General features: G+C 42.9%; 2 protein-coding genes across 3 annotated transcripts in view; one reads left to right on the forward strand and one right to left on the reverse strand.

Annotated features, from left to right (window-relative positions):
• The window catches only part of Dennd4c (DENN domain containing 4C), a 143,715-nt gene extending 134,194 nt beyond the window's left edge, over positions 1-9,521 (forward strand). For both annotated transcript variants that reach the window (XM_045148693.1, XM_045148685.1), the window contains 3 exons: positions 640-790; positions 7,427-7,491; positions 7,818-9,521. In XM_045148693.1, the coding sequence (XP_045004628.1) occupies positions 640-790; positions 7,427-7,491; positions 7,818-7,954 (353 nt within the window). In that variant the 3' untranslated portion in view covers positions 7,955-9,521. The remainder of the gene's footprint in view (positions 1-639; positions 791-7,426; positions 7,492-7,817) is intronic.
• A 3,236-nt stretch (positions 9,522-12,757) lies between these two features.
• On the reverse strand, positions 12,758-18,199 carry Rps6 (ribosomal protein S6). The gene is made up of 6 exons (XM_004658423.3): positions 18,073-18,199; positions 17,392-17,523; positions 16,659-16,869; positions 16,216-16,362; positions 12,972-13,129; positions 12,758-12,892 (listed from the first exon to the last, which is right to left on the reverse strand). Exons 1-6 carry the CDS (start codon positions 18,076-18,078, stop codon positions 12,797-12,799), a joined length of 750 nt encoding a protein of 249 aa, XP_004658480.2. The 5' UTR covers positions 18,079-18,199; the 3' UTR covers positions 12,758-12,796.
• Positions 18,200-27,977: the final 9,778 nt, after the last annotated feature.

The following is a 27,977-nucleotide window of genomic DNA, read 5'->3' on the forward strand; positions in this document are numbered from 1 at the left end:
CTTCAAAGGGACATTCATCCAACTTTATGTTGGTGGCTGGGGAATTGAACCTGGGCCAGGAGGCTTTGCAAGAAAGTGCCTTTAACCTCTGAGACATCTTCTTATTTGCTTTTTTAAATTAAATTAAATTTAGTCTTATTTATGTGTATGTGTGAGAGAGAAAGGCAAATAGAGGGAATGGATGTGTCAGGGCCTCTAGCCACTACAAACTAACTCCACAGGCATGCTCCACTTTGTGCATCTGGTACATGGGTCCTGGGGAATCAAACATGGATCTTTTGGCTTTGCAGGCAAGCACCTCAACTGCTAAGCCATCTCTCCAGCCTGCCATCCCTGAGTTTATTTATTTTTATTATTTATTTATTTTTGTGGTAGGGTCTCACTCTAGCCCTAGCTGACCTGGAATTCACTATGTAGTCTCTGGCTGGCCTCCAACTCAAGACAATCCTCCTACCTCAGCCTCCAAGAGTGCTGGGATTAAAGACATGCACCACCAGGCCTGGCAGGAAATAGTTTTTAATTAGCCATTGGCATACATTTTTCTGGAAAGAGGAAGCTAGTGTTGTATAGACTATTAAAAAGTGACAGAACTTTGGAAAAATCTTTGCTAGTAGTTGAGAAAAACTATTTTCTTACTAGATTCTGAAAAGAAACCGTCCCTTCTATCAGCTGAACAACAAGCGACAAGTACTTTAGTTGAAGCCATCAGGCAGAGTATCCAGCATAATGATGTTCTTAAGCCCATCAGCCTGCTTTCCCACCAGCTGAAGCCAGACATGAAAAGACAAAGGTAATCTCAACATTTTTTACTTGATGACACTCGATGTCACATTTTAAAGTTGAGAGATATTTATAGTTAAGTTGTAAAAGAAATGCATATTCATTGCTAAATATCTATCTTAGGTTACTTTTGTGTTTTTGGTTTTTTGAGGTAGGATCTCACTGTAGCTCAGACTGACCTGGAATTCACTCATAGGGATCCTCCCGAGTGCTGGAATTAAAGGCATGTGTCACCACACCCAGCTTATCTGGTTGTTTTGATAAGTTCTATTCAAATATATAGATTCATAACTGATTGCAAACATAATAAGTGTGTTTGAGCTAGACATGGTGGCATGCTTTTAATCCCAGCAGTAGTAGGATTGCTGTGAGTTCATGGCTAATCTGGGACTACTAAGCTCTAAATCAGCCTATGTTAGAGTGAAACCTTCCCACAAACAAACAAACAACTGTGTATGTTTGGAAAAATAAGTTGTAGAACGGTAAGTCATCAGTGACTAGAATGTACTGTGCATTTTGTAAATATTTCTCCTCACTGGAAATCTGTGAATTTATTAACATTGATGTAGATAAGTTATACTTGTTCTGCTCCTCTGTGATAACATTTTTTTTTCTTGTTGGTAGTAAAACAATAATAGGATTAGAAATAGAATCAATTTTAAAAAATGATGGAAGCAGTGACATCAGAGGATGTGAGACTGCCTTCTAGTAGTGTCTTCCCTGTGTTGGATCTGTACTTTGCCCCATCTTGCCTAAGTGAATTTTGCAGAGAAGCTTTGATAAAGGGGACACAATCAGCCAATGTCTCTACCCTTCCCTTAATATCTCCTCAGTTGTGCCTTCTTTGGAAATAAACCTCTGGAGTGACAGGACGAAAATTGGATGGATCCACGTAGTTTCTGAACTGTTGCAGTTAAGATGACCTCCTGCAGAGTCAGCAAAGGCGGTCTGGGCAGATTGCTTAGAGTTGATGTGCTTGCTGCCACAAGCATGAGGACCTGAGTTCACATCCTTAGCACCCATATAAAATGCCAGATATGCTAGGGTACACTTGTAATCACAGTGGTGGGAAGTAGAAACAGGTGAATTCCCTAGGCCTTGCTGGCTAAGGTGAGCTGTAGTTAAGTGAAAGACCCTGTATCAAAACATAAAGTGGCCAGGTGTAATGGCACACGCCTTTAATCCCAGCATTTTGAATGCAGAGGTAGGAGATTTGCTGAGTTCAACGCTACCCTGAGACTATATAGTGAATTCCAGGTCAGCTTGGGCTATAGCGAGACCCTACCTCAAAAAACAAAAAGCAAAAACAAAAAACCCATACAGTGGGAGGACTGCCAAGATTGCTCAGTGGATAGTGACTCTCAATGCTGAGTACCTGAGTTCAATCCCTAGATCCCACTTAGAAGCTGGAAACCGGCAGCTTCAGTAATGCCAGCACACTAATGGCCAAAGGAGGTGGGCACAGCAAGATTTCCCAGAGCAGAAGGTGACCATAGGAGTCACAACAACAGCAAGGGTGGGGGGAGAGACCCTACTTAAATGAGATGGAAAGTGAGGCTGGCACCTAAAACTGGTCCGCTGACCTCCGCACACATATACCGTGTCACACATGCCCACATTCAGCACATGTACTTTAAAAAAAGTTATTTTAAAAAGGTGGTTGGCTCAAGCCTTTAATCCCAGGACTAAAAGAAAACGATAAGAGTTGACACTTTGGGCTGGAGAGATGGCTTAGCGGTTAAGATGCTTGCCTGCAAAACTAAAGAACCCAGCTTTGAATTCCTCAGGACCCACATAAGCCAGATGCACAAGGTTCCACATGCATCTGGAGTCTGTTTACAGCAGCTGAAGGTTCTGGCATGCCTGTTTTTCTCTCCCTGTCTGCCTCTCTCTCAAATAAATAGATAAAATTAAAAATAATTTAACAAGAAAAAGAAATAACACTAAATTCTTTTGGTTTTCCAAGGTAGGATCTCACTCTAGCCCAGGCTGATCTGGAATTCATTATGTACTCTCAGGCTGGCCTTGAACTCATTGTGATCCTCCCTACTCTACCTCTCCAGTGGGATTAAAGGTGAGTGTCACCACATCTGACACTTTTTTTATTTTTTAATATTTGCAGTGCTGAAGATTGGACTAGGGCCTCCATACCCACACTCTATCCACCTTTCCCTTTCTTTACCCTTTTTAAAAAATGTATTTATTGGGTGGTAGAGATGGCTTAGCGGTTAAGTGCTTGCCTGTGAAGCCTAAAGACTCCGGTTCGAAGCTTGATTCCCCAGGACCCACATTAGCCAGATGCACAAGGGGGCGCACGCATCTGGAGTTCATTTGCAATGGCTGGAGGCTCTGGCGCGCCCATTCTCTCTCTCTCTCTGCCTCTTTCTCTCTCTGTCTGTCGCTCTCAAATAAATAAAAATGAACAACAAAAAAAATTTTTTAAATGCACTTATTTACTTGAGAGAGTATGAGTATGCCAGGGCCTCTGACCACTGCAAATGAATTCCAGAGGCGTGCACCACTTTATGTATCTAGCTTTACATGGGTATTAGGAAATCAAATGCAGATCAGCAGGCTTTGCAAACAAGCTCCTTTAGCCATTGAACTATATCCCCAGCTTGTTTGATTTACTTTTTTTTTTTTTTGTTTTGGTTAGGGGTGGGGCGTTTAGAGCAGGGTTTCATTCTAGCCAGCCCCGGCCAACCTGAAACTCACTCTGTAGCCCAGGCTGCTCTTGAAATCAAAGTGATCCTCCTACCTCAGCCTCCCAAGTGCTGGGATCAAAGGTGTGAGCAGCCATACCCAGCTAAAAGCAGCAGCATTCATCCTGAAGCCTTTTCCCTTTTTCTTTAAAAAAAAAAAAAAAAGTTTAAGTTATTTATTTATTTATTTGACCGAGAAAGATGGGGGAGAGAGAGAATGGGCGCACCAGGGCCCCCAGCCACTGCAAACAAACTCCAGACGTGTGCGCCTCCTCGTGCATCTGGCTAATGTGGGTCCTGGGGAATCGAACCTGGGTCCTTTGGCTTTGCAGGCAAATGCCTTAACTGCTAAGCCATCCTCCAGCCCTCTTTTAAAATTCTTGATGCAGTCCTTCTTATGTAGCCCAGGCTAGCCTGGAATTTATAGTCAATCCTGCCATAATTTCCCAAATGCTGAGATTCTTTTTCATTTTTCTTTTCTTGTTAGTTGTAATGACTGTGTTCAAACCCAGGGGAGGCCTTGTGTATATCAGACAAGTACTATGCCACCGAACCCCAGCCTCCATTAACTTATGTTGTTTTGCTTGTGTGGGTGTGTGGTAGAGCTGGAGAGATTGCTTAGTGGTTAAGGCACTTGCCTACAAAGCCTACTAATGACCAGGGTTCAATTCCCCAGTACCCACATAAAGCCAGATATACAAAATCGCATATGCAGCCAGGCATGGTGGTGCATGCCTTTAATCCCAGCACTTGGGAGGCAGTGGTAGGAGGATCACCATGAGTTTGAGGCCGCCTTGAGACTACATAGTGAATTCCAGGTCAGCATGAGCTAGAGCGAGACCCTACCTTGAAAAACCAAAAGAAAAAAAAAAATTACAAAATGGCGCATGCATCTAGAGTTTGTTTGCAGTAGCTGGGGGTCTAGCACACCTATCCATTTTCTCTTTCTAGCCACTGTAAACTTTTTTGTTTGTTTGTTTTGTTTTTCGAGGTAGGGTCTCGCTCTAGCTCAGGCTGACCTGGAATTCACTATGTAGTCTCAAGGCGGCCTCAAACTCATGGCAATCCTCCTACCTCTGCCTCCCAAGTGCTGGGATTAAAGGCGTGTGCCACCATGCCTGCCTGTAAATTTTTATTTATTTATTTATGAAACAAGCAGAAAGAGGAGAGGGAGAGAATGGGCATGCCAGGGCCTCTAGCCACTGTAAATGAACTCCAGACACATGCACCACTTACATGGTACTGGGGAATCAAACCTGGGTCCTTAGGCTTTGCAAGCAAGCACCTTAACCACTCAGCCATTTCTCCAGCCCCTATTTTCTCTCTGTGTGTGTATTTCTCTCTCTGCTTGCAAATAAAGTAAATAAGAGAAAAAAAAAAAGATCGTGGTGTGTCAGCATATATGCAGAGGTATGCATGCACATATGGGTACATATATATGGAAACAAGAAGGCAGCCTCAGATGTTACTCCCAGGAATACCAAGCACTTCTTTTTGAGACAGTGTCACTTAATTGGCCTGGAGCCCTCTAGTTAGTGGCTAGTGAGTAAGATCCAGAGATCCTCCTAATATCTACCTCCTGTGTTGGGTAATTACAGAGTATACCCCCACACCTAGCTCTTCACTGTGGTCCTGGAGCTCATACTTAGATCCTTGTGTTTGCTGATTAAGTACTTTACCCACTGACATTTCTCCTCCCCCACCTTTTTTAAAAAGTTTTTTTTTGTTTGTTTGTTTTGGGGGTTTTCCAGATAGAGTCCCACTCTAACCCAGGCTGATCTGGAATTCATTATGTGGTCTCACGGTAGCCTAAAACTCATTGCAGTCCTCCTACCTCTGTCTTCTGAGTCCTGGGATTAAATGTATGCACTATCATGCCAGGCAAGTTTTTTTGTTGTTGGGTTTCTTTTTTGTTTTGTTTTGTTTTTAAGTAGGGTCTTACTGAAGTCCAGACTGACCTCATACTCACAGAGATCTACGTCAGTCTCTCAAATGCTGGGATTAAAGGCTTGCGTCACTACACCTGACCCTTATCTTCTTTTAAAAAATATTTTAGGGCTGGAGAGATGGCTGAGTGGTTAAGGTGCTTGACTGAGAAGCGTAAGGACCCAGGTTCGATCCTTCAGGTCCCATATAAGCCAGATGCACATGGTGGAACATGCATCTGGAGTTGGTTTGCTGTGGCTAGAAGCCCTGGTGCACCTATTCTTTCTGTCTCTCTCCCCACCCCCCTTCCTTCTCTTTCTCTCTCTGTCTCTAAGAAATAAATAAAAGATTTTAAAAAATATTTTTGAGGGCTGGAGAGATGGCTTAGCGGTTAAGCGCTTGCCTGTGAAGCCTAAGGACCCCGGTTCAAGGCTCGGTTCCCCAGGTCCCACATTAGCCAGATGCACAAGGGGGCGCACACGTCTGGAGTTCGTTAGCAGCGGCTGGAAGCCCTGGTGCGCCCATTCTCTCTCTCTCCCTCTATCTGTCTTTCTCTCTCTGTCTGTTGCTCTCAAACAAATAAATAAAAAAAATTAAAAAAAATATTTTTGAAAAAAAATCAGCCAGGTGTGGTGGTGCAAACCTTTAATCCCAGCACTCAGAAGGCAGAGGTAGGAGGATTGCTGTGAGTTCAAGGCCACCCTGAGATTACATAGTGAATTCCAGGTCAGCCTGGGCTAGAGTGAGACCCTACCTTGAAAAATCAAAAAAAAAAAAAAATTTAATATTTGAATTAGGGGCTCATACATAGGATGAAAATATTTTTATTAAAAGTAATGCAAACTTTATATTTTCTATTTTTATTTATTTATTTGATGAAGAGGGAGAGAGAGTGAGAGCATGGGCGCACCAGGGCCTTCAGCCACTGCAAATCCCATACGCATATGCCTTGTGCATCTGGCTAACATGGGTCCTGAGGAATTGAACCTGGGACCTTTGGCTTTGCAGGCAAATTCCTTAACTGCTAAGCCATTCCTCCAGCCCTACAGAAATATTTTAATGTACTCTTTACCTTGTTTATATTTGAATCCATTAAAGATACATCTCATATACCTTTAGTATGTTAAACCCAGGACATAGATAGATAGATAGATAGATAGATAGATAGATAGATAGATAGATAGATAGATAGATAGATAGATAAGATAGATAAGCACATATATATTTATTTATTTAGAACACAAGAGTCAAAGGGGAGGAATGTTTACAATGCTATCATCTAGACAAAAAGTGGCCTTGATATTCATGACCTCACAGTGGCTGATGCTACCTACACAATATCTGTATAACAGGAGGGGAAAAAATGATGACATCAAAATAGAGATGAGTTGGAAAGGAGGATTCAGTGGAGGGGGGACTTGGGAGAGTGGTGGGAGGGGATTATGATCATGGTGTATTGTTTATGAAAGTTTTAAGTTTTTTAAAAAGAACATACTGGAGCTAGAGGGTGGCTTAATGGTTAAGGCACTTGCCTAGGAAGCCTAAGGACTCAGGTTCAATTCCCCAGTACCTGTGTAAGGCAGATGCACAAGGTGGTGCATGCATCTGGAGTTAACTTGCAGTGTTTGAGAGACCCTGGCAAGCCTATTTTTTCTCTCAAATAAATAAAATATTTTTAAAAAACATATTAAGCAAATAACCAAATTCAAAGTCTTCTTTGAAGTCCTGTATGAAAGGAAATCTTAAGTTTAAGCAAAGATATATATGGTTAAATAACAACTTAATATGGAACTTGATATATTCTTTTTTTGTTTTAATCGTACCTGCCAGGCTTGGTCATCACTCTTGTAATTCCAGGACTCAGGAGGTAGGTGGATGGCTGAAGTCTAACTATGGCTACATAGAGTGTTCCAGGCCACTCTTGTTTACAGAATGAGAATAGTCTGTCTCAAAGAACCCCAAAAACCAAAACCTGTATCTGTATATTTGCTGATTAACTGAAAATGTTTGTCTTATAGGAGTCTATACAGAGAAATCCTTTTCTTATCATTAGTATCTCTTGGAAGAGAAAACATTGATATTGGTAAGTTGGCTTCTGAGGGGTTAGTAAAAGTAGCTTTATTCTCTAAGTTTTATTTTATTTTCAAAGTTTTAGGAGTTGTTTTTGTTTGGGGGGAGGGTGTGTGTTTAAATGGAAGTGGAGTGGGGCTGTGGTGCTAAACCATTTACCTGCCATACACACAAGGGCCTGGGTGTTCACCTGCACTGAAAAAAGGGACAGGTGGGAGGGAGGTAAAAAAAAATTATCACTTTTAAGTATGCAAATATATGCAGTTATTACTTTTAAATGCATAGCTTATATTTTCAAATATAGTTGAAAGTCTTTTTTTTTTTCCAAATGTCTTTCAGAGGCTTTTGACAATGAGTATGAACTTGCATACAGAAGTCTGCCTTCGGAGATTCTTGGTAAACTACAGAGCATAGACACCCCTCCAAGTGTCAGCGTGGAGTGGTGCAGGAAGTGTTTTGGAGCACCTCTCATCTAGATAGTGTCATCAGTTTTGATAGAGTGCTGAGGGAGTAGACACTGCCTGGCAACATTCAAGGGTTTTTCCTGTCCTAAGAACCTTTGAAAACTGAAAAGTGGAGGTAATGTACAATGAATTGTAATTTACACCGATTCATCTCAGAATGTAAATGCCATTAAGTACCCTGAGGTTTATTGAAGCTCCTGAACTTTCTGTACCTCTTCTGAATTTTAGAGTTAATGGCATTTGTGTATTCGAAATCATGAGAAACTCATCATTCTAGGTGTTATGTTTGAAGCTGTTTGTTTGGGTAATGGCAAACTCAACCTAACTTCAAAGGAGTTATAATATTGCAATTTTAAGAGCAACTATTTGTGTAAGATTTTGTATGTTTGGGACTGTGTAGTAAATATGTGTATATTACAAGTGTATTTATTAAAATGCTTAGATTGCAGTTTGCAGTAGTTTTCTGAAAGAGGTCTTATTGCCTAGTGACTACTACTAAACTCATTGGTAGTCATTAATCCCCAAATCACCTAAAAGTCTGACTTTAAATTTAATATATATCTTCATTTTTAAGTTATATGTTATCTTGTTTAATGGAGTATATCCTGAATATCCAGGATTGTTCTTTCCATCTTATCCAATGTCAGGTTCATTTGCAATGCTCCTATTGGAATCCAATTGGTACAATGAAATTACACTTAATAACTTACAAAATTATTTGGAACATGCTTAAAATGCAAATGTAGAGTCTTTGATTTTGAAATCTTTGTTCAGGAACATAAATTGTTGATAGAGTCACTTTAAAAAGAGGATTCCAAGTTCAAGACCAGCCTAGAAAACTTAATGAGAACCTGTCTCAGAGAGGCCTAGGGACATAACTCAGTGGGAGAGCACTTGCCTAGCCCACACGAGGTCCCAGGTTCACTCCCTAGTCCCCCAAAAGTAAAATAAATAAAACCTGTGGGATAAACTTGCACTGCACATAGAAGTTTTATTCTTGTACAATATTTTAATTTTTATGCTTGTGAATAAAAAATGTGCATTTGTAAATACTGTTTTTTAGGTTGAATCAATTGTTTTAAAACTCTGAGGCTCACTGAGCTTGCCAGGTTTAAGAAAATCATGAACTCACATGCCCCACCTTGACAGTTATTGTGCTTTTTGCTAAAAACATCCATAACAAGTTTGCCTTAGATATCTGCATTGCTTAGGAAACTAATGGTTACATGTATGCTTTTATAGTAATTATACAGATAAATCAGTTGATATGTGAAAAATTACCTCCATATGATAACAGTTAAAAGCACAATTTTATACTTGACAGAACCTTAAAATTAATAATGTATCAGCATTTCAACATTTAGGGGTGAATATGACCTTTGCAGGATTCTAATGAATTTATCAGTGTTAACTCACCAGAAATTATGTAAAATTTTCATTACTTTCAAATTGGATTTTTTGCACTGTAGCAAATATATATTTTTACAGTTTATAACTTAACACTTGTTGACCCAACATTTTAAAAAATTATCTTGCATATACACAATGAAAGTTAAATAAAATTGAAAATAAATTCAAATTTGCTGTGCTTGTTTATTACATTCTTAAATTCCTACAGTCTGTAATATCCCATTATTACTTTGCCATTTCTTCATTTTGTTTGCAAAACATTTGTAATGAAGAAAAATACATTGGCTTTTTGTTGAGAGTATTATTGTAGATAGACTGACTTAAAAAACCCCTGGGGTTGGAGAGATGACTTAGCGGTTAAGGTACTTGCCTGCAAAGCCAAAGGACCTCGGTTCAATTCCCCAGGACCCACGCAAACCAGCTGCACAAGGGGCCACATGCATCTGGAATTCGTTTGCAGTGGCTGGAAGCCCTGGTGCGCCCATTCTCACTCCTCTCTCAAATATAAAAAGTTCTTGAGCCAGACGTGGTGGCACACACCTTTAATCCTAGCACTCTGGAGGCAGAGGTAGGAGAATCGCTGTGAGTTCGAGGCCACCCTCCATAGTGAATTCCAGGTCAGCCTGGGCTAGAGTGAGACCCTACCTCAAAAAACCAAAAAATAAAAATAAAAAAAAAAAGCCTCTCCCACCTTTCTGCCTCCACCTCCTTGGTTCTGGGATTATAATGCATATATCATTCCACTGCTTATTCTGAGTTGAGCATTGAACCCAGGGCCTTCATGCATGCTAGTCAAGCACTTTTCCAATAGAGCTACATCCCCAGTCGTTACTTCTTTTCATTATTCATTTGCAAGCAGAGTGGGTGAGAATGGGCTCATGTATCACTTAGTGCATCTATGTTTACATGGGTACTGGTACTACCTATTTTCTGCAGCCATTTAGATCCCTAAGGGCTAACTTGTATTTTTTTGTTCTCTGCCAATTTTAGTGTTAAGTGCTGTTTAAGCAAATATTACATTTCTTTTTGGTTTTTCAAGGTAGGCTGATCTAGATTTCACTATGTAGTCTGAAATTCATGGGGATCCACCTACTTCTGAGTGCTGGGATTAAATGAAATCTTTCTCATTGTGGCATTCCTTGAAAACCAAATGCTTCCTGTATTTTGTGCATAAACCAAGTAGTGCCTAATTGGGAACTCCGGGCCACTTACCAGACATTATTGTTACATCATCCTTTAAAAAATGTTAACACTCTGGGCTGGAGAAATGGCTTAGCGGTTAAGGCATTTGCCTGTGAAACCAAAGGACCCAGGTTCAATTCTCCAGGACCCACGTAAGCCAGATGCACAAGAGGCACATGCTTCTGGAGTTCATTTGCAGTGGCTAGAGGCCCTGGTGTGCCCATTCTGTCTCTCTTCTCTCTCTCCTTGCAAATAAATGCCATGTTACTCAAAGTAGCAGAGACCTTTAGGCTTTCCAGGGATTAAGTCTTGATGGTTTGCACACACCACCCATCAGTGTTTGGACAAACAAAATGCACACACCACCATGCAAAATACAATGTAATGGAGGCTCAGGGGGATGCACTCTAGAGCTCCCTGAACTGATTGTACTCGCAGCTTTTTTACTTTTGGTCAAAGCCACGAGGAGTCTGAGCTAACTAAAACAGATCACAAGTTGTTTGTATTTGTTCCTGCCTTCCAGAAGCTCCACCCAAGGTTCACAGCCTTCCACGTCCTTTAGCTCTTGTTAAATTACCCAGTTGCTTGATATCCACAGTGGCTATATTATCTAATTGCTTTGGGCTTTACACGTAGGCCGGGCATGGTGGTTTAAACCTTTAATTAGGATTGCTGTGAGTTAAGATACCAGCCTGGGACTAGTGAGACCTTACCTCCTAGGACAAAGGAACTTGTTACCACATCCCCCTATCACTTGTTAAAAATGATATTTGAGAGCCAGGCATGGTGGCGCACACCTTTAATCCCAGCACTCGGGAGGCAGAGGTAGGATTGCCATGAGTTCAAGGCCACCCTGAGATGACAAGATGACAGGTCAGCCTGGACCAGAGTGAGACCCTACCTCGAAAAACAAAACAAAAAAGTTATTTGAGAGAGAGAGGCCAAGAGAATGGGCATGCCAGGGCCTCTACTCATTGCAAATGAACTCCATATATCACCTTGTGCACCCAACTTTATGTGGGTACTGAGAATCAAACCTGGGTCCATCACCTTAACCACCAATCCATCTCTCCAGCCCCCTTACCACTTGTTTTTGAATGCTGGAAGTAAAGGCATGTGCCACAACACCCGACTTTATGAATTCTTTTTAAATGATTACACAGCTGGGTGTGGTACTGGGGTGCCTTTCATCCCATCACTCAAGGAGCGGGGGCTGGAGAGAGACAGCTGAGCAGTTAAGCACTTGCCTGTAAAACCTAAGGACCTGGGTTCAAGGCTCCATGACTCACGTAAGCCAGATGCACAAGGTGGCAGTGGCACATGTGTCGGGAGCTCATTTGCAGGGGTTGGAGGCCGTGGTGCGGCCATTCTCCTACCTGCCTCTCTCTGTAGTTCTCAAATACAATAATTTAAAAAAAAAAAAAAAGGTAGGAGGGTCACTTTGAGGTGAGGCCACCTGAGACTAGTTTATTCCAGATCCCCCTGGGCTTAGACAGAGACCCTACCTTGCAAAACCAAAAAAAAAAAAAAAAAAAAAAATTACATGGGCTGGACAAGAGATGGCTCAGCTGTTAAGGCGCTTGCTTGCGAAGCCTGACACAGCCTGGTTTCATACCCCAGTACTCACACACAGCCAGGTGCACAAAGTGGCACATGCATCTGGGAGTTCATTTGCAGTGCCAAGAGGTCCTGGTGGGTACCCACCCTTTTTTGGTTTTTCGAGGTAGGGTCTTACTCTAGCCAAGGCTGACTTGGAATTCACTGTGTAGTCTTCGTCTTTGGGTAGCTTCATGGCCATCCTCCTACCTCTGGCTCCTGAGTGCTGGGATCAAAGGTGTGCACCACTATACCTGGCCCATTCTCTCCTTTCAAATAGAAAGTGGTTACACATCATTCCTTCCTACAAATGTTTATCTTCATGAGAACACTATGCATTGGTCAGCCTGGACCACAGCAAGAACCAAACAGCTGTTATTTCCTGAAATAAGCCATGCACATATAGTGGCAGTCATTATTCCCAATTACTCTACACCTTTACCTTTCTGAAACAGGAATCTTCCTAATTCCCAAAGAATCCCTCATCTCCTCCACTAGCACAGCAGTCTGAATTTAAATAGCAATGCTCCTGCAGTTCTTGGAGCCTTAGTATTAGAAGCTGCTACCCATGTCTCCCTTTCTGTTCATTACCTAGTTACATGATCAATGAAAAGCCAACAAAGGAGGTTCAAAGTCTGATCATTTATTTGTCACTCTTCACGATTCTTATTTTTGACTAGATTCAGACTTGGAAGTGGAAGCTCTCAGTGAGGACAGCCTGCGTCTCTTGGCAATCTGTTCCTGGCGTTTTTCTTTGGCTTCCTGAATAAAAGCAAAAAGCGCTCATTAGGGCTGTCTAGGTAAACAAGGCCAACCCTACACTGCCCTCCCTTAGACCTACCTTCATCCTCTTGGCCAGAAGCTTAGCATATTCTGCAGCCTCCTCCTTGTTCTTCTTGGTGCGTTGTTTCTTCAGAGCGATACGTCTACGTTTGTGTTGCAAGACACGTGGGGTTACAAGACGCTGGATCTTGGGTGCTTTGGTCCTGGGCTTCTTACCTAAAAATTCAGAATCTCACTCATTCATAATCCCCATGTTGAACTGGAGGTACACCCAACATGTATTTTATTAGCAGGCATACATCCCCTGGCAGTGTTCCATCCCCAGATCACACACAATCATATAAAAAAACGGGGGGGCTGATGGGATGCCTCAGTGGTTAAGGTGCTTGCTGGCAAAGCCAAAGGACCAACCCAGTTTTAATTCTCAGTACCCTCATACAGCTGGATACACAAAATAGTACATACATCTACAGAGTTTGTTTGTGGTGGCTAGACGCCCTGGCATGCCCACACTACCTGCCTTTCTCAAATAAACAAATATTCAAATAAATATTAAAAGTCAGGGCTGGAGAGATGGCATAGTGGTTAAGTGCTTGCCTATGAAGCCGAAGGACCCTGGTTCAAGGCTGGATTCCCCAGGACCCATGTTAGCCAGATGCACAAGAGGGCCCAGGTATCTGGAGTTCATTTGCAGTGGCTGGAGGCCCTGGCACACCCATTCTCTCTATATATATCTGCCTCTTTCTCTGTTGCTCTCAAATAAATAAAAGTAAGTATTAAAAACTCAGTCGTGGTGGCACGTCTTTAATCCCACCACTTGGAAGGCAGAGGTCAGAGGATCACTGTTGAGTTTGAGGCTACCCTGAGACCACACAGTGAATTCCAGGTCAGCCTGAGCTAGAGCGAAAACTCTACCTTGAAAAACCAGAAAATAAATTAAAAAAAAAGTATAGACAAAAGCCAAACCTGGTGGTTCACACCTTTAATCCCAGCACTCAGGAGGCAGAGGTAGAATTCTGTTGAGTTTGAGGCCAGTCTGGGCTAGAATGAGACTATACCTCGAGGAAAAACTGAAACACAAAATACTGACTTGAAAACCCTGTATCCACAGCTGCTAAAATATTAGATCAAATGCATGCTCAATTTAATAGCACCGATGAGAACACACAAGACCATTAAAATCAGATCTGACAATTAAGCTTAAGAAAAAATACAAGATGGGCTAAATACTGAAGGGATCCTGAAATCCTTCTGAAAAGTGACCAGCACTAGGACATATTTGCTGTGTGTCAGTATATGGTCAAATGGTCTGTGAAAACTGTATGCATCCTATACCATTAGCCAACCAACATAAAAAGTTCCCATTTATGCTTCAATTTCTACTTCCCTGGCAAATATTTCTTAGCTGGGGAAACAAAAATATTAAGATCATATCATCCATGGATGTTTTATAGGAGTTATCTTATCAGGGTTCTGCTATAATCAACTCCTTCTATATGCAGAGAAGGGCCATAAAACAAACACTTGGGGACTGGAGGGATGGCTTAGCAGTTAAGACATTTGCCTGCAAAGCCCAAAGACCCAGGGTTCAATTTCCCAGGGCTGATGTTTGCCGGATATACAAGGGGGCACACAACTCTTGCAGTGGCCGGAGGCCCCGGCACACCCATGCTCACTCTCTTTTGTCAAATAAAAATATTAAAAAATAAACACTTAGGCCAGGTGTGATGGTGCACACCATTAATTAGGAGGAAGAGCACCATGAGTTCAAGGTCACCTTGGGCCAGAGACCCTATCTTAGGGGGTGGGGACTTGTTAATAACTACATCACAAAGTTATTACAGTGTTGGGTATTCATTCCCAGGCCAAGACTACAGGGCACTGCCACCTATTCTGCAAATTTTCTTCAATGTAAGCTGGCTGATGACAGGAATGGATTGGTTTAAATGAACTATATTCTCAGACCTATAAAGACACTGTCTGACACATACATGCCAAGTATTTGGAATAAGTGACTAGTTAGCAGTGCCTTTAAGTACAATCCCAGTCCTGAGAACATCCAAATATTCCCTCAGATTTGTCTAAAAACTCAATGTTCCTAATTTGATTTCAATATTGTGCTCCATTAAGAAACAACATCATGTGTCACTGATGCTATAAGCCTCACTGAGAATGGGTGAGCTTATGTTTTTTTTTCCCTTTTGTTTTGGTTTTTCGAGGTAGGGTCTCACTCTAACCCAGGCTGACCTGGAATTCACTATGTAGTCTCAGGCTGGCCTACAACTCAGTGATCCTCCTACATCTGCCTCCCAAGTGCTGGGGATTAAAGACATGTGCCACCACGCCTGGTAAGCTTATGTTCTTAATATTCCAAAATCCTAACTCATGCTCCCTTGCATAGAGGAGAAAGCATTTTTCCAAACTTCTAAGTTTTACAACTTTAGTGATAACCCACAATGCAAGGTCATTTACTTAAGCAATTTCAGTTTCTTTTGTAATCTAAAAAGGAACTTTTTACAGGATATTAATGTGAGAATATTTTCATAATCTCAGTTGTCAATCTTCCTTGTCACCCCTCCACCCAATGAACTGGTTAAAAAAAATTTAACCCAGGCACCATGGCACATGCCTTTAATCCCAGCACTTGGGAGGCAGAGGTAGGAGGACTGCCTTGAGTTTCAGGCCACCCTGAGAGGACGTAGTGAATTCCAGGTCAGCCTGGGATAGAGTAAGACCCTTACCTTGAAAAAAAACAAACAAAAAATCAGACTCTTCAGTGAGTTTCTGACCTTTAATAATTCTGGCAGAGGAAATTCCAGGCTACCCTAAGTTTAGTCAACTGTGGTGGTGCATGCCTTTAATCCTAGTACGAGGAAGACAGAGAGGATCATTGAGGACAGACTGGGTTGACTAAAGAGTAAGTTCCAGGTCAGCCTAGGCAGAGTTAGAGACCCCAGCTAGGGGGAGGAAGATCACTCAGAGTTGGGACCAGCCTAGGGTAATGACTACCTTGAAGAACAAATGAGACTTCAGGTAGAGCAGTGCTAATGCTAAAATGGCAGTTACCTTCCACAATGTACTATTATTCAGGCTGGCTGGGGAGATGGCTCAGCAAAGGTTGTGGCCACGGGATTTGATTCCCCAGTACCCATGTAAAAGCAGATGCACAAAGTAGTGCAAAAGCCTGGCATCTGCAGTGGCAAGAGGGCTCTGGCACACCCATTCTTTCACCTCTACCTCAAAAAACCAAAAAATAAAACTAAAATACAGCAACTCAGGTTATGAGTTGCACAATCTCTTACCTTCTTTGTTTAGGGGCTTTCTAACAACATATTGACGGACGTCATCTTCTTTAGAGAGATTGAAAAGTTTACGGATTCTGCTAGCTCTTTTGGGTCCCAGCCGACGAGGTACAGTAGTATCTGTTAGTCCAGGAATATCCTTCTCTCCTTAGGAGAAACAATTGGACAAGATGTTAAAATTCAACATCCTTTAACCACAGTACTAGGGAGGCAGAGGTAGGATCACTGAGTTTGAGACCATCTGGGACTAAAGCGTGAGTTCCAGGTCAGCCTAGGCTAAGAGCCAGAGACCCTACCTCAAACGCCAACACCCAATTCTAAATTAACATTGATTATTTTAAACTATTCCAATAAATGAGTTCATTAGTCCATGCAGACAGTGCCCAATACAATAATCTGGATGTCAATTTCAACAACAAAAAAGAAACACAAGTAAACCGCACCTTTCTTTACAATAACCAAGTTGAGAACACTTAGATTGGCGTCCACAATGCATCCTCGAACAGATTTGCGCTTTCTCTCTCCAGTTCTCCTTGGCCTGTAACAGGAATGCCCCTTACTCAACAGCAGACGCACTCTTCCATGGGTCAAGACACCTTGCTTCATGGGGAAACCTTGTTTGTCATTCCCACCGCTGATCCGGACCACATAACCCTGCAGGAATATATATACAAAGGCACATTTTCGTATTGCTGTTCCAAGCTTATAAATACAGGCCTTTGACTCATATGAACCACATCTCTTCTAACAGAGTAAAGATCAACTTCAGACTTCTGTTTTGCCTACATTTACAATTTGCCAAGTTTACTTGGCCAATCTTTCATGTAAGTTTTTTCTCTAGCCTATGCTTCTGCAGGTAACACTAAAATCACAAAAAAATGATATGAAATAACGGAGCAAAGAACAAATCAAAAACTCTGAACATTTTTCCAGCTTAATCAACTACAGTTCCTCCCACTGGGTGAAAGCTTTATTTTGTAAAGTGACATTTAAGTACCTCTCCCAGGCTGGCTTCAAACTCGGCAATCATCCTAACAGCCTCCCTAGGGCTACAGGAGCTAACATGTGCTGCTGGCTCTGTAACTTAACCAAGTCCGGAAAGCAGAACCTAGAGTTCAAGCCCCATTTTAACTACCAACAGCGCTCACTCGCGATACTCTGAAATGTCAATCTTACCTTCCACTCTTCGCCGAGAGCATCAGCAGCAACTTCGGTGGCCATCCGCTTCTCATAGAAGGTACGGAGCTTGCGCTCATCGTCCACTTCAATGAGTTTCTGGCAGCCAGTGGCTGGGAAGGAGATATTCAGCTAAGGTTTAAGAGGAAGGACAAAACAACTTAGGAAACCATCTATTCAGGTGACTGCAGTGCCAACCAAGTCATTTTAGGAAGCCCCCAAACCGCCAGCAAACTCGCGACGGTGCCTTTAATTCACCGAAACCACAAGTGGACAAGCACCACACGAACGGGGCACGTTGTCCTCCAAGCTTCCTGCGGATGCCACCGGCTGCGAAGGCACTGGCAGCGCTTGGCCGACCAGCAGTGGAGTCAGGCGTAGTTAGAAGAGGGTGCAGCCCCGCACCACCGGCCGGCCACACACAGGGTCTTAAGGGCCGTATCCGCCTCGGCTCGGAGCCGGGCGCCGCCATGGCGCTCGTAACCCGACGCTCCCGCGCCGCAATCGTCCTCCATCCGCTCTCCCGGGGAGGTCAAACCCCACGAGAGCGAGGCTGATCCTGCCTCAGACCCTTCTCCATCTACAACAGGGGTGCTGGAAGTTTGGGACAGAGGCAACACCGCGTTCTGGATCGCGATCCAAGCTACCCAACCTCATCCAACACCATCCACCCGCTCCTACCTTCATCTTGGGGCAGCTGCCTGCCTAAGAGGCGCCACGAAAAAGAGGCCCGACTTCCGCTTAACCCAGGTCACATAGCGCTTCCAACTCTCGCGAGACCAGAGAGCGCTCGAGATGCCGGAAGTACACTCAGGAGGGTGGGACTTCCGGAAGTGGGATTATTCAGAGAGTGCCTAGTAGCTTCGGAAGTTTCCGTGGATCTGCGCTTGAGGAGCTTGTTTGCTTTCGTCTAGACGGTGTAGCTGGGCGAGTGAGGAGCCATAGCTCGACTGCCTGACACTCGCATCTGATGGTACCCAAGTGGCTGGGCATGGCCAGAGTTCTCGCTCGGGCCGTCCTGACCCTTCAGCACTACCGGAAGATTTCTAGTTCAGGAGCTTGGCCTGGACTCAGCGACTGGTAGCAAAAGATCCTGAAAGCCGTGGGTCGCCTCCTCTTTTTTTTTCTTTTCTTTCTTTTTCTTTTTTGCAAGCAGAGATTAGAGAGAATGGGCGTGCCAGGGCCTCTAGACGCTGGCAAACGAACTCCAGATGCATGCGCCGCCCTGTGCATCTGGCTTTTACTTGGGTCCTGGGGAATCAAACTCGGTTCGTTAGGCTTTGCATGCAAGCGCCTTAACCGCTGAGCCACTCTCCAGCCCCCTCCCCAGTCTAATTCTGGTTTATCCTCTTACATCTAAGCTTTGCAGTCGTTGCCCTGTCTCAAAATGACACCCTTGGTTACCTTGTCGTACAAACCAGCAGGCAAGCTGACCCGGCTGACACACAACTATGAAATGTCCCCTGAAGACCTTCGTTCTCTTTGCTGTGTGCTCTTTTTCTTCTGGGGCGGAGGAGTTCTACCACTGGGCTACACCCTCAGTCTCAGTTCTTTTCAAAGTGCCCATTGCTTTTCCCTCAGCATTTATAAATTGTCCAAACCTTTTTGTTGTTGGGTATTGTTTTGTTTATTTCTTGCGAGGTAGGGCCTCACTGTAGCTCAGGCTGACCTGGATGGTCTTGAACTCTCGGCCTTCCAAGTACGCGCCTTAAAGGTGTGCACTACCACCCCCGGCTTGTATATTTTTTTTATTATTTTTATTTATTTATTTGACAGAGAGAGAATGGGCGTGCCAGGGCCTCTAGCCACTGCAAATGAACGCGACACCTGTACCCCTTGTGTATCTTGCTAATATGGGTCCTGGGAAACTGAACCTGGGTCCTTTGGCTTTGCAGGCAAACTCCTTAACTGCTAAGCCATCCTTCCAGCCTGACTTTGAATTTTTAATCCTGCTTCAGCTTCCTGAGTGCTGCATGCCCCACCATGCTAAACTTGGTTTAAATCTTTGTTTGTTTTTTTTTCTTTTTGAGGTAGAGGCTCACTCTAGCCCATGCTGACCCAGAACTCATTCTTTAGCCCCAGGATGGCCTCCAACTTGCAGTGATTCTCCTACCTCAGTCTCTAATCTTCTGAAATTAAAGCCATGTGTGATGGTGTACACTTTTAATTCCGGCACTTGGCAGAGATAGAAAGATGACTGTGACTTCGAGGCCAGCCTGAGACTACATAGTAAATTCCAAGTCAGCCTGAGCGACAGCAAGACCCTACCTTGAAAAACAAGCAAACAAACAATATTGTGAAAATAGCAATCTTACTGAAAGCAATCTGCAGATTTAATGCAATCCCCATCAAAATTCAAATGGCATTCTTCACAGAAATAGAAAACACAATCCAAAATTCAGTTGGAAGCACAAAAACTATGAATATCTAAAACAAGTTTGAGCAACAAAAATAAGGATGGTGGTATCACCATTCCTGATTTTAACCTATATTACAGAGCCATAGTAACAAAAACAGCATAGTACAGGCACAAAAACAGACATATAGATGAATGGAACAGAATAAAGGATCCAGATGTAAGTCTGGGTAGCTATAGCCACCTGATCTTCGACTAAAATGCCAAAAATACTCATCGGAGAAAAGACAGCCTCTTCAGTAAATGGTGCTGGGAAAACTGGGTATCTGTAGAAGGATTAAAATATATCCTTATCTCTCTCCGTGCACAAGAATTAAATCCAAGTGGATCAAAGACCTTAACATCAGATCTGAAACTGCTAGAGGAAAAAGTAAAGGAAACTAACATACTGGTATTGGCAAAGACTTTCTGAATGTAACCCCAATTGCTCAGGGAATAAAACCAAAGATCCACTGCTGGGACCTCATGAAAGTACAAAGCTTTTGTATGGCAAAAGACACTGAATAGAGCAAAGAGGCATCCTACAGAATGAGAGAAAATCTTTGCCAGCTATACATCTGATAGAGGATTAATATCTAGCATATACAAACAACTCAAAAAATAAACAATAAGAAATCAGACAACCCAATTAAAGATGGGCTGTGGAACTAAATAGAGAGTTCTCAAAAGAAGAAATATGGATGGCATATAAACATCTTAAACAATATCCTATATCCCTAGTCATTGGGAAAATGCAGATTAAAACTACTTTGAGATTTCATCTCACTCCTGTCAGATTGGCTACCATCATGAAAACAAATGACCATAAATGCTGGTGAGGATATGGAAAAAAAGGAACTCTTCTACACTGTTGGTGGGAATGCAATCTGGTCTAGCCATTGTGGAAATCAGTGTGGAGGTTCCTGAGACACCTAAAAATAGATCTACCATATGACCCAGCTATAGCCCTCCTAGGCATATAGCCTAAGGACTTGTCTCATTACCTTAGAGATACTTGCTCAACCATGTTTCTTGCCACTCTATTTACAATAGCTAGAAAATGGAACCAGCCTAGATGTTCTTCAACTGATGAGTGGATAATGAAGATGTGGTACATTTATACAATGGAGTTCTAGATGAAATTTGCAGGAAAATGGATGGATCTGGAAAGTTTTATACTTAGTGAGGTAACCCAGGCTCCAAAAGCCAAACATCATATGTTCTCTCTCACATGTGGATCCTAGCTATAAATGATTGGACTTCTATGTAAGTAGGAATAAAACTCAGTAGCAGAGGCCAGTAAGCTAGAAAGGAGATAGAAAGGGAGGGTGAGGGGGAATTTATAGGGTGGTATTGTATACATGTAAGTAGAAGAACAGATTAATGGGGGTGAAAAGGCCTAACTGAGGTTAGGGGAAGAAATTGAATAAAGGAAAGGTAGAGGGAGGGCTAATCAAAATCTAAGTCATATGGAAACCTACTTTTTTGGACAATGGAATACTCAGAAGCCATAGGTTGTTACTAGAAAATTTTCAGTGCCAGGGATGGTATACCTTCCAGTGAGTTGTTGGCCAGGGAGGTCCCTGATACCCCCAAAACATTACAGGCCATTGCTGAGGCCCTTGGTTTCCCGCCAGGAATAGATGGTAAGACCCTATTGCTAAAGACTCCACATACTTGGGCTGCATGGTCACTGAGAAATCCTACTGAAGTAGAGTAGAAAACCTCCTCCCTATAGACCAACAGACAGAAAGTTGGAAAGCTGGCATGCAGCCCTATCAGACAGAGAGATTATCACTGAAGATAAGCAACAGTGGACACTCCAAGCCTTAAGTTGGGCCAGCCAGGCCAAATGAACCAATGGGTGCAAGAGTGGCACGTCTTGTTAGAGGGGAAACCAACTGCCCTCTAATTTGACTGGAGGCCTGCTCCATGGGAGGCAATACATCCCTGATACTGAAAACCTACAACAGGGGTAGTCATGAACCCTAGGAGTCTAATGTCTGCTGGTTGTATATACTATGCTCACCAAACTGCCCAGTAAGCACTTTTCTTAATGTTCATACCCATATATCAATACTACTCTCACTTTTGGTTAGAAAAGCTTCTCTTTTCAGATGGCAGTGACCTTGGGATGACTATCATGCTGAGAAAAATTGACAGAGGAGTGCTCAGCACTGAAATATCTCTATCACACCTTCCAAAGCTCAGGGTCCATTGCGGAAGAGGTGGTGGAAAGAATGTAAGAGCCAAAGGAGGGGTAGGACTTCTTGCAACATGATTCTCCAAACACAAAATTGCCTGAATATCCATGACCTCACTGTGCCTGACACTACCTACACAAGACCATCCATAATAGCAGGAAAAGATCATGACATCAAAATAAAAGAGAGACTTATTGAGAGGGGGAGGGGATATGATGGAGAGTAGAGTTTCAAAGGGGAAAGTTGGGGGGGAGAGGGAGGAAATTACCATGGGATATTGTTTACAATTATGGAAGTTGTCAAAAAAAATTAAACAACAACAAAAAGTCTGTTCACTGCTGAATATGGTGGCACGTGCCTATAATCCCCACTCTATGACGGCTGAGGTAGAATATCATGAGTGAGTCTAGCGTAGCTAGACCCTGTCTCCAAAAAAAAGTCTCCTTTTTTAATTCAAATACTAGGAAGGCAGCATCCATCTGAGAGCCAAGCTAGATAATAACCCTCTACTACAGCTCAACACCAAAGGAAAAAGAACACTATGACCCTGACCCCACCCACATAAACAAAGACTTATGCAGACTCCCATACTAATGAAGGCTGCCACAAGGTGTCTCTATAACCTTGCCAGAGTGGTGTGTGAGAAAGCTGAGTAAGGAGGTAAACATGCACCAATCTCACCAATAACGAGCCTCCTCTCCCATAGTGTCACTAGAGATTGCATGGAGATAGACCCTGGACTTCTAACCTGACCTATTAGTAAAGAAGACTCTGCCCTTGGGCATTAGGCCCAAAGCAACTTGGATGTCCATCTGCACTAGACAGTGATAAAGTGGTTCCTCTCTCCCTTATTAGAGCAGAGTCTGAGAAAAGCAGCTAGTACAGAACATTAAACAAGATTCAGCATTGTATAACCTAATAGGAACGTGTGTCCAGGATTCAACAGATAAAAATCACCTGTGATGCCAAGATTGAAAAAGATCTCAAACTAAGTGAAAAAGCAGTGAGTAGATGCAACATGGATATTATACTAACATAGATGTTAGTAATATCTGACAATGATTTAAAAACACTTGTGTTGCTTTTCTCAGTGCTGCAACACATGCCTGGAAAAAAACCACAGGGACTATAGGCCATCATGACAGGGAAGGCATGGCAGCAGCAGGAGGAAGTGTTTGCCTACATTGCATCTGTTGTCAAGCAGAGAGCAATGATCGCTAGTGACCGGTCTATTTTCTTCTTTTTATAGCATTTGTGGTGGTTTGTATCATGTGTCCCCCATAAGCTTATGTGTTCTGAATACTAGGTCTCCAGTAGAGGCAAGTTAGAAATTGGAATCTCCTGGAGGGAGTGTATTGTTGGGGGTGGGCTTATGGGTATTATAGCCAGTTTCCCCTTGCCCGTGTTTGGCACACTCTCCTGCTGCTGTTGTCCACCTGATGTTAGCCAGGAGGTGATGTGTACCCTCTGCTCATGCCATTGTTTTCCCCTGCCATCACGGAGCTTTCCCATGAGGCTGTAAGATAAAACAAACCCTTTCTGCCAGCAATATGAAGCTGGCTGTAACAGTAAAATTGGTGCCAGGAGTGAGGCTGTTGCTGCCAGAAATTTGACTGTGGCTTTGGTCATTTGGAACAGATCTGAGGGAGGAATGTGGAAGAATTTGAAGACTTGGCCTAAGAGATGCTTTGCATTGTTGTAAAGACAGCTTGATGGACTGTTCTGGTCAGAGTTGAAAGACCTGAATACAGTAAGATCTATGGACTGTGAGGTTTGGCTTGTGAAGGTTAAGAAAGAGCTTTGCCTGGACTGGGATAGAAGCAGTTTGTGTAGAGGCTTGCTGTTATGCCTGTGTTCTGAGAACTTGTGCAGAGTTGTATAGAAATGAACTGGTGTGAGTAGAAGGATATGGCACAGAAAGAAGTAAAATCTTTGTGCTGAAACTGCTGTCCATTCAGCTGCAATTGTTTGAGAGATTACAACTGTTGAGATTGGGTCAGCTGACCTACATTGGAACAACAGGAATAATGCAGACTCATGGCGGGGTCTGATTGCTGAAGAAGTGTCCTATTCTTTAAAGTTTACTTTATTTCCCCACTGGATTAACAAATTGGTAGCCCACCTGGTTCTACAGAGTACAACAAATGTAGGAAATAGAGGGTCATGGAATTTGCAACATGGTCTTGATTTTTGGAAATGGCCATAGACAGTGTGAAGCAGGCTTTTTGGATTACATGCATGAAGGCCTGATGGAGGCATGTGGATGAATTGTGGTTGTAGTGCAGACCAAATAGAGATGCCAGGACTGTAGGATGGCTGCTAAGGAGAGCTGCCATCTCCTGCATTGTATGAAGTTTTTCAGGACTTTGAGTAGCCTAGCTTGAGGAGTAGAATTGGAACTCCAGAGCTTGTCACTGATTAGAATTATTGAACTCAGAGACTTGTCACTGGTTAGAGTTGTTGGACTTAGGACCTGGAGCTACAGAGTTTGATGTTTGCCCTGTGTTTTTGTTGTTGGTGGTGGTGGTTGTTTTTTGTGTGTTTTTTTTTAAATGTTTTATTTATTTATTTGAGAGCGACAGACACAGAAAGAAAGACAGGTAGAGGGAGAGAGAGAGAATGGGCGCGCCAGGGCTTCCAGCCTCTGCAAACGAACTCCAGACGCGTGCGCCCCCTTGTGCATCTGGCTAACGTGGGACCTGGGGAACTGAGCCTCGAACTGGGGTCCTTAGGCTTCACAGGCAAGCGCTTAACCGCTAAGCCATCTCTCCAGCCCTGTTTTTTGTTTTTTGCTTTTTGCTTTTTGAGGTAGGGTCTCACTCTAGCCCAGGCTCACCTGGATTTCACTATATAGTCTCAGGGTGGCCTCAAACTCATGGTGAGCCTCCTACTTCTGCCTCCTGGGTGCTGGGATTAAAGGTGTGCATAACCACACCCAGCTACCCTGTTAGTTTTAAAATCTTGCGTTGGTTGAATATTTATTTTTGCTATGCCAAATGCCATCTTTTGCAGTATGTTTATGGTATTATGGCCCAGTTAAGAGACTTTGGGCTATGGGGATGTTTGAACATCATTGGGATTGATAAAAACTATGGGGACTTTTAAAGTTGAACTGAATGCATTTCATTTTATATCATGGATGGCTATCAGTTTATGGGGGCCAAGGGTGGAATGTGGTGATTTGATTCAGGTGTTTCCCATAAACTCATGTGTTCTGAATGCTAGGTCTCCAGCTAGTGGCAATTTGGGAATTGGAGCCTCCTAGAGGCAGTGTGTTATTGGGAATGGGCTTATGGGTATTATAGCCAACTTGCCAGTGTTTGGCACATTCTCCTGCTACTGTTGTCCACCTGATGTTGGCCAGGAAGTGATATCCAGCCTCTGCTCATGCCATCATTTTCCCCTGCCATCATGGATGTGGTGGTTTGATTCAGGTGTCCCCCATTAACTTAGGTGTTCTGAATGCTAGGTTCCCAGTTGATGGATATTTGAGAATTAATGCCTCCTGGAGGCAGTGTATTGTTGGACGTGGGCTTATGGGTATTATAGCTAGTTTCCCTTTGCCAGTGTTTGGCATACTCTCCTGTTGCTGTTGTCCATCTGAGTTTAGCAAGGAGGTGATGTTCATCCTGCCAGAAATGTGAACCTGACTGCAACAGTAATGATGGTACCAGAGGAATGGGATTTCTTCTGCTAGAAACCTGACTGTATGGCTTTGGCCTTTTGGAGCTAATTTCCAAGAGAAATGTGGAAGGATTTGAAACTTTGGCTTGCTGTTATGCCCATGTCCTGAGAACTTGTGCAGGATTGCTTTGTGTAGAAATAGATTGATGTGAGCATTGCGATATGACACAGAAGTGAAATCTTTGGGCTGAAAGTTCTGCCTATTTAGCTGCAATTATGAGAGATTACAACCTTTGAGATGGGGCCAGCTGCCCTGCATTGGAGCAACAAGAAGAATGAAGACTATTTTGAAGGGGGCCTGAATGCTTAAGGAGTGTCCTATTCTTCAAAGTCTGCTTTAATCCCTCTCTGGATTAACAAATTGGCACCCTACCTGGTATAATGGAAAGAGAGGTCACTGAATTTGCAACATGGCCTTGTGTTTTGGAAATGGCCATGGGCAGTGTATAGCAGGTTTGCTAGATTTCCTGCATGTGGACATGATGTAGCTGTGAGGATGGACTGTGGGTTGCAGTGGAGACCCATTGGAGATGTCAGGACCACGAGATGGTGGCCAAGGAGAGCTGCCGGCCCCAGATGAAGTTTTCCAGGATTGTGAGCAGCCTAGCTGGAGGGGCAGACTTGGAACTCCAGAGACTTGTCACTGGTTAGAATTATGGGACTTGGAGACTTGTTACCGGCTAGAGTTGTTGGACTTGGAGCTACAGAGTTTGATGTTTGCCCTAGTTGTTTTAAATCTTGAATTGGTTGAATATTTCTTAGCTCTGCCAATGTCATCTTTTCCAGTGTGAATGTTTATTCTGTGCCATTATGGCTTTTTTAATTTTTTAATTTTAGTTTTAATTTTTTGGTATTGTGCCTCAGATCTCAGACTATGGGCATACTCGATCATTAGTATTGATAAAAACTATGGGAACTTTTAAAGTTGGACTTAATGCATTGAATTTTACATCATGCATGGATATCAATTTATGGGGGCCAGGGGAATGTGGTGGTTTGATTCAGGCGTCTCCCATAAACTTAGGTGTTCTGAATGCTAGGTTCCCAGCTGATGGAGATTTGGGGATTAATGCCTCCTGGAGGCAGTATATTGTTGGGGACAGGCTTATGGGCATTATGGTTAGTTTCCCTTTGCCAGTGTTTGGCATACTCTCCTGCTGCTGTTGTCCTGATTTAGCCAGGAGGTGATGTCCATCCTCTACTCATGCCATTGTTTTCCCCTGCCATCATGGAGTTTCCCCTCCAGTCTGTACGCCAAAATAACCTTTTTTTTTTTTTTTTTTTTTTTCTACAGGCTGCTCTTGGGTGTTTCCTGACAGCAATGCAAACCAGACTGCAACAAACCCTTTCCTCCCGCAAGCTGCTTTGGTTGGGTTTTTTTCTGCCAGCAATGTGAAGCTGACTGAAACAGGGTTCAAGACTCCCATCCATGGAAAAGTGCCACCCACAGGAAGAGTGGGTCATTTAACCAAATCTAGAAACTCTCTCACAAACATGCCAAGAGACTTGATTCCATTATGATTCTAAATCCATCAAATTGGGCTCGAAGATGGCTCAGTAGCTAAAGGCACTTGCTTGCAAAGTCTGCCAGCCTGGGTTTGATACCCCAGTACCTACATAAAGCCTGATGCAAAATGTGACACAAGCATCTGACATTGTTTGCACCAGCAAGAAACACTGGCATGCCCATATACCCATGCAAATAAATAAAAATATTTGTTAAAAATCCCATGAAGCCAGGCATGGTGGCACATGACTTTAATCCCAACACTCGGGAGGCAGAGGTAGGAGGATTGCCATGAGTTCAAGGCCACTCTGAGACTCCATAGTGAATTCCAGGTCAGTCTGGGCTAGAGTGAGACCCTACCTCGAAAAACAAAAGACAACAACAACAACAACAAAAATTCCATGAAGTTGAGAAGACTAAATATCAAAATTCCACCTACTGTTGACACTCAAACATTATTTTTATCCATAACCTTCCACCCCTTGTCCCCATAGGTTCATGGGCATCTCCTAATACAAGATATATTTAGTCTAATTTCAAAAGACCTCTTCACCTTCAACAGTTCTGACACTTTACAAAAGTTCAAATGAAGAGTCCCTTCTGAGACTCAGGCAATCTCTTAACTGTGAGCCCCTAAAGCATCAAAAACCAAGTTACCTACTTCCAATATACCAAGCACAGAGTAAACATTACTGTTCCAAAAGGATGGTATGGGGTACAGCAAGGGAAGATCAAATCATCACAAAACTAAAACTCATCAGAACCAATACTAAATCCTCAAACTCCTTATTAGTCA

The sequence above is a fragment of the Jaculus jaculus genome, chromosome 1 (assembly GCF_020740685.1).
Source record: "Jaculus jaculus isolate mJacJac1 chromosome 1, mJacJac1.mat.Y.cur, whole genome shotgun sequence".
Classification (NCBI taxonomy): domain Eukaryota; kingdom Metazoa; phylum Chordata; class Mammalia; order Rodentia; family Dipodidae; genus Jaculus; species Jaculus jaculus.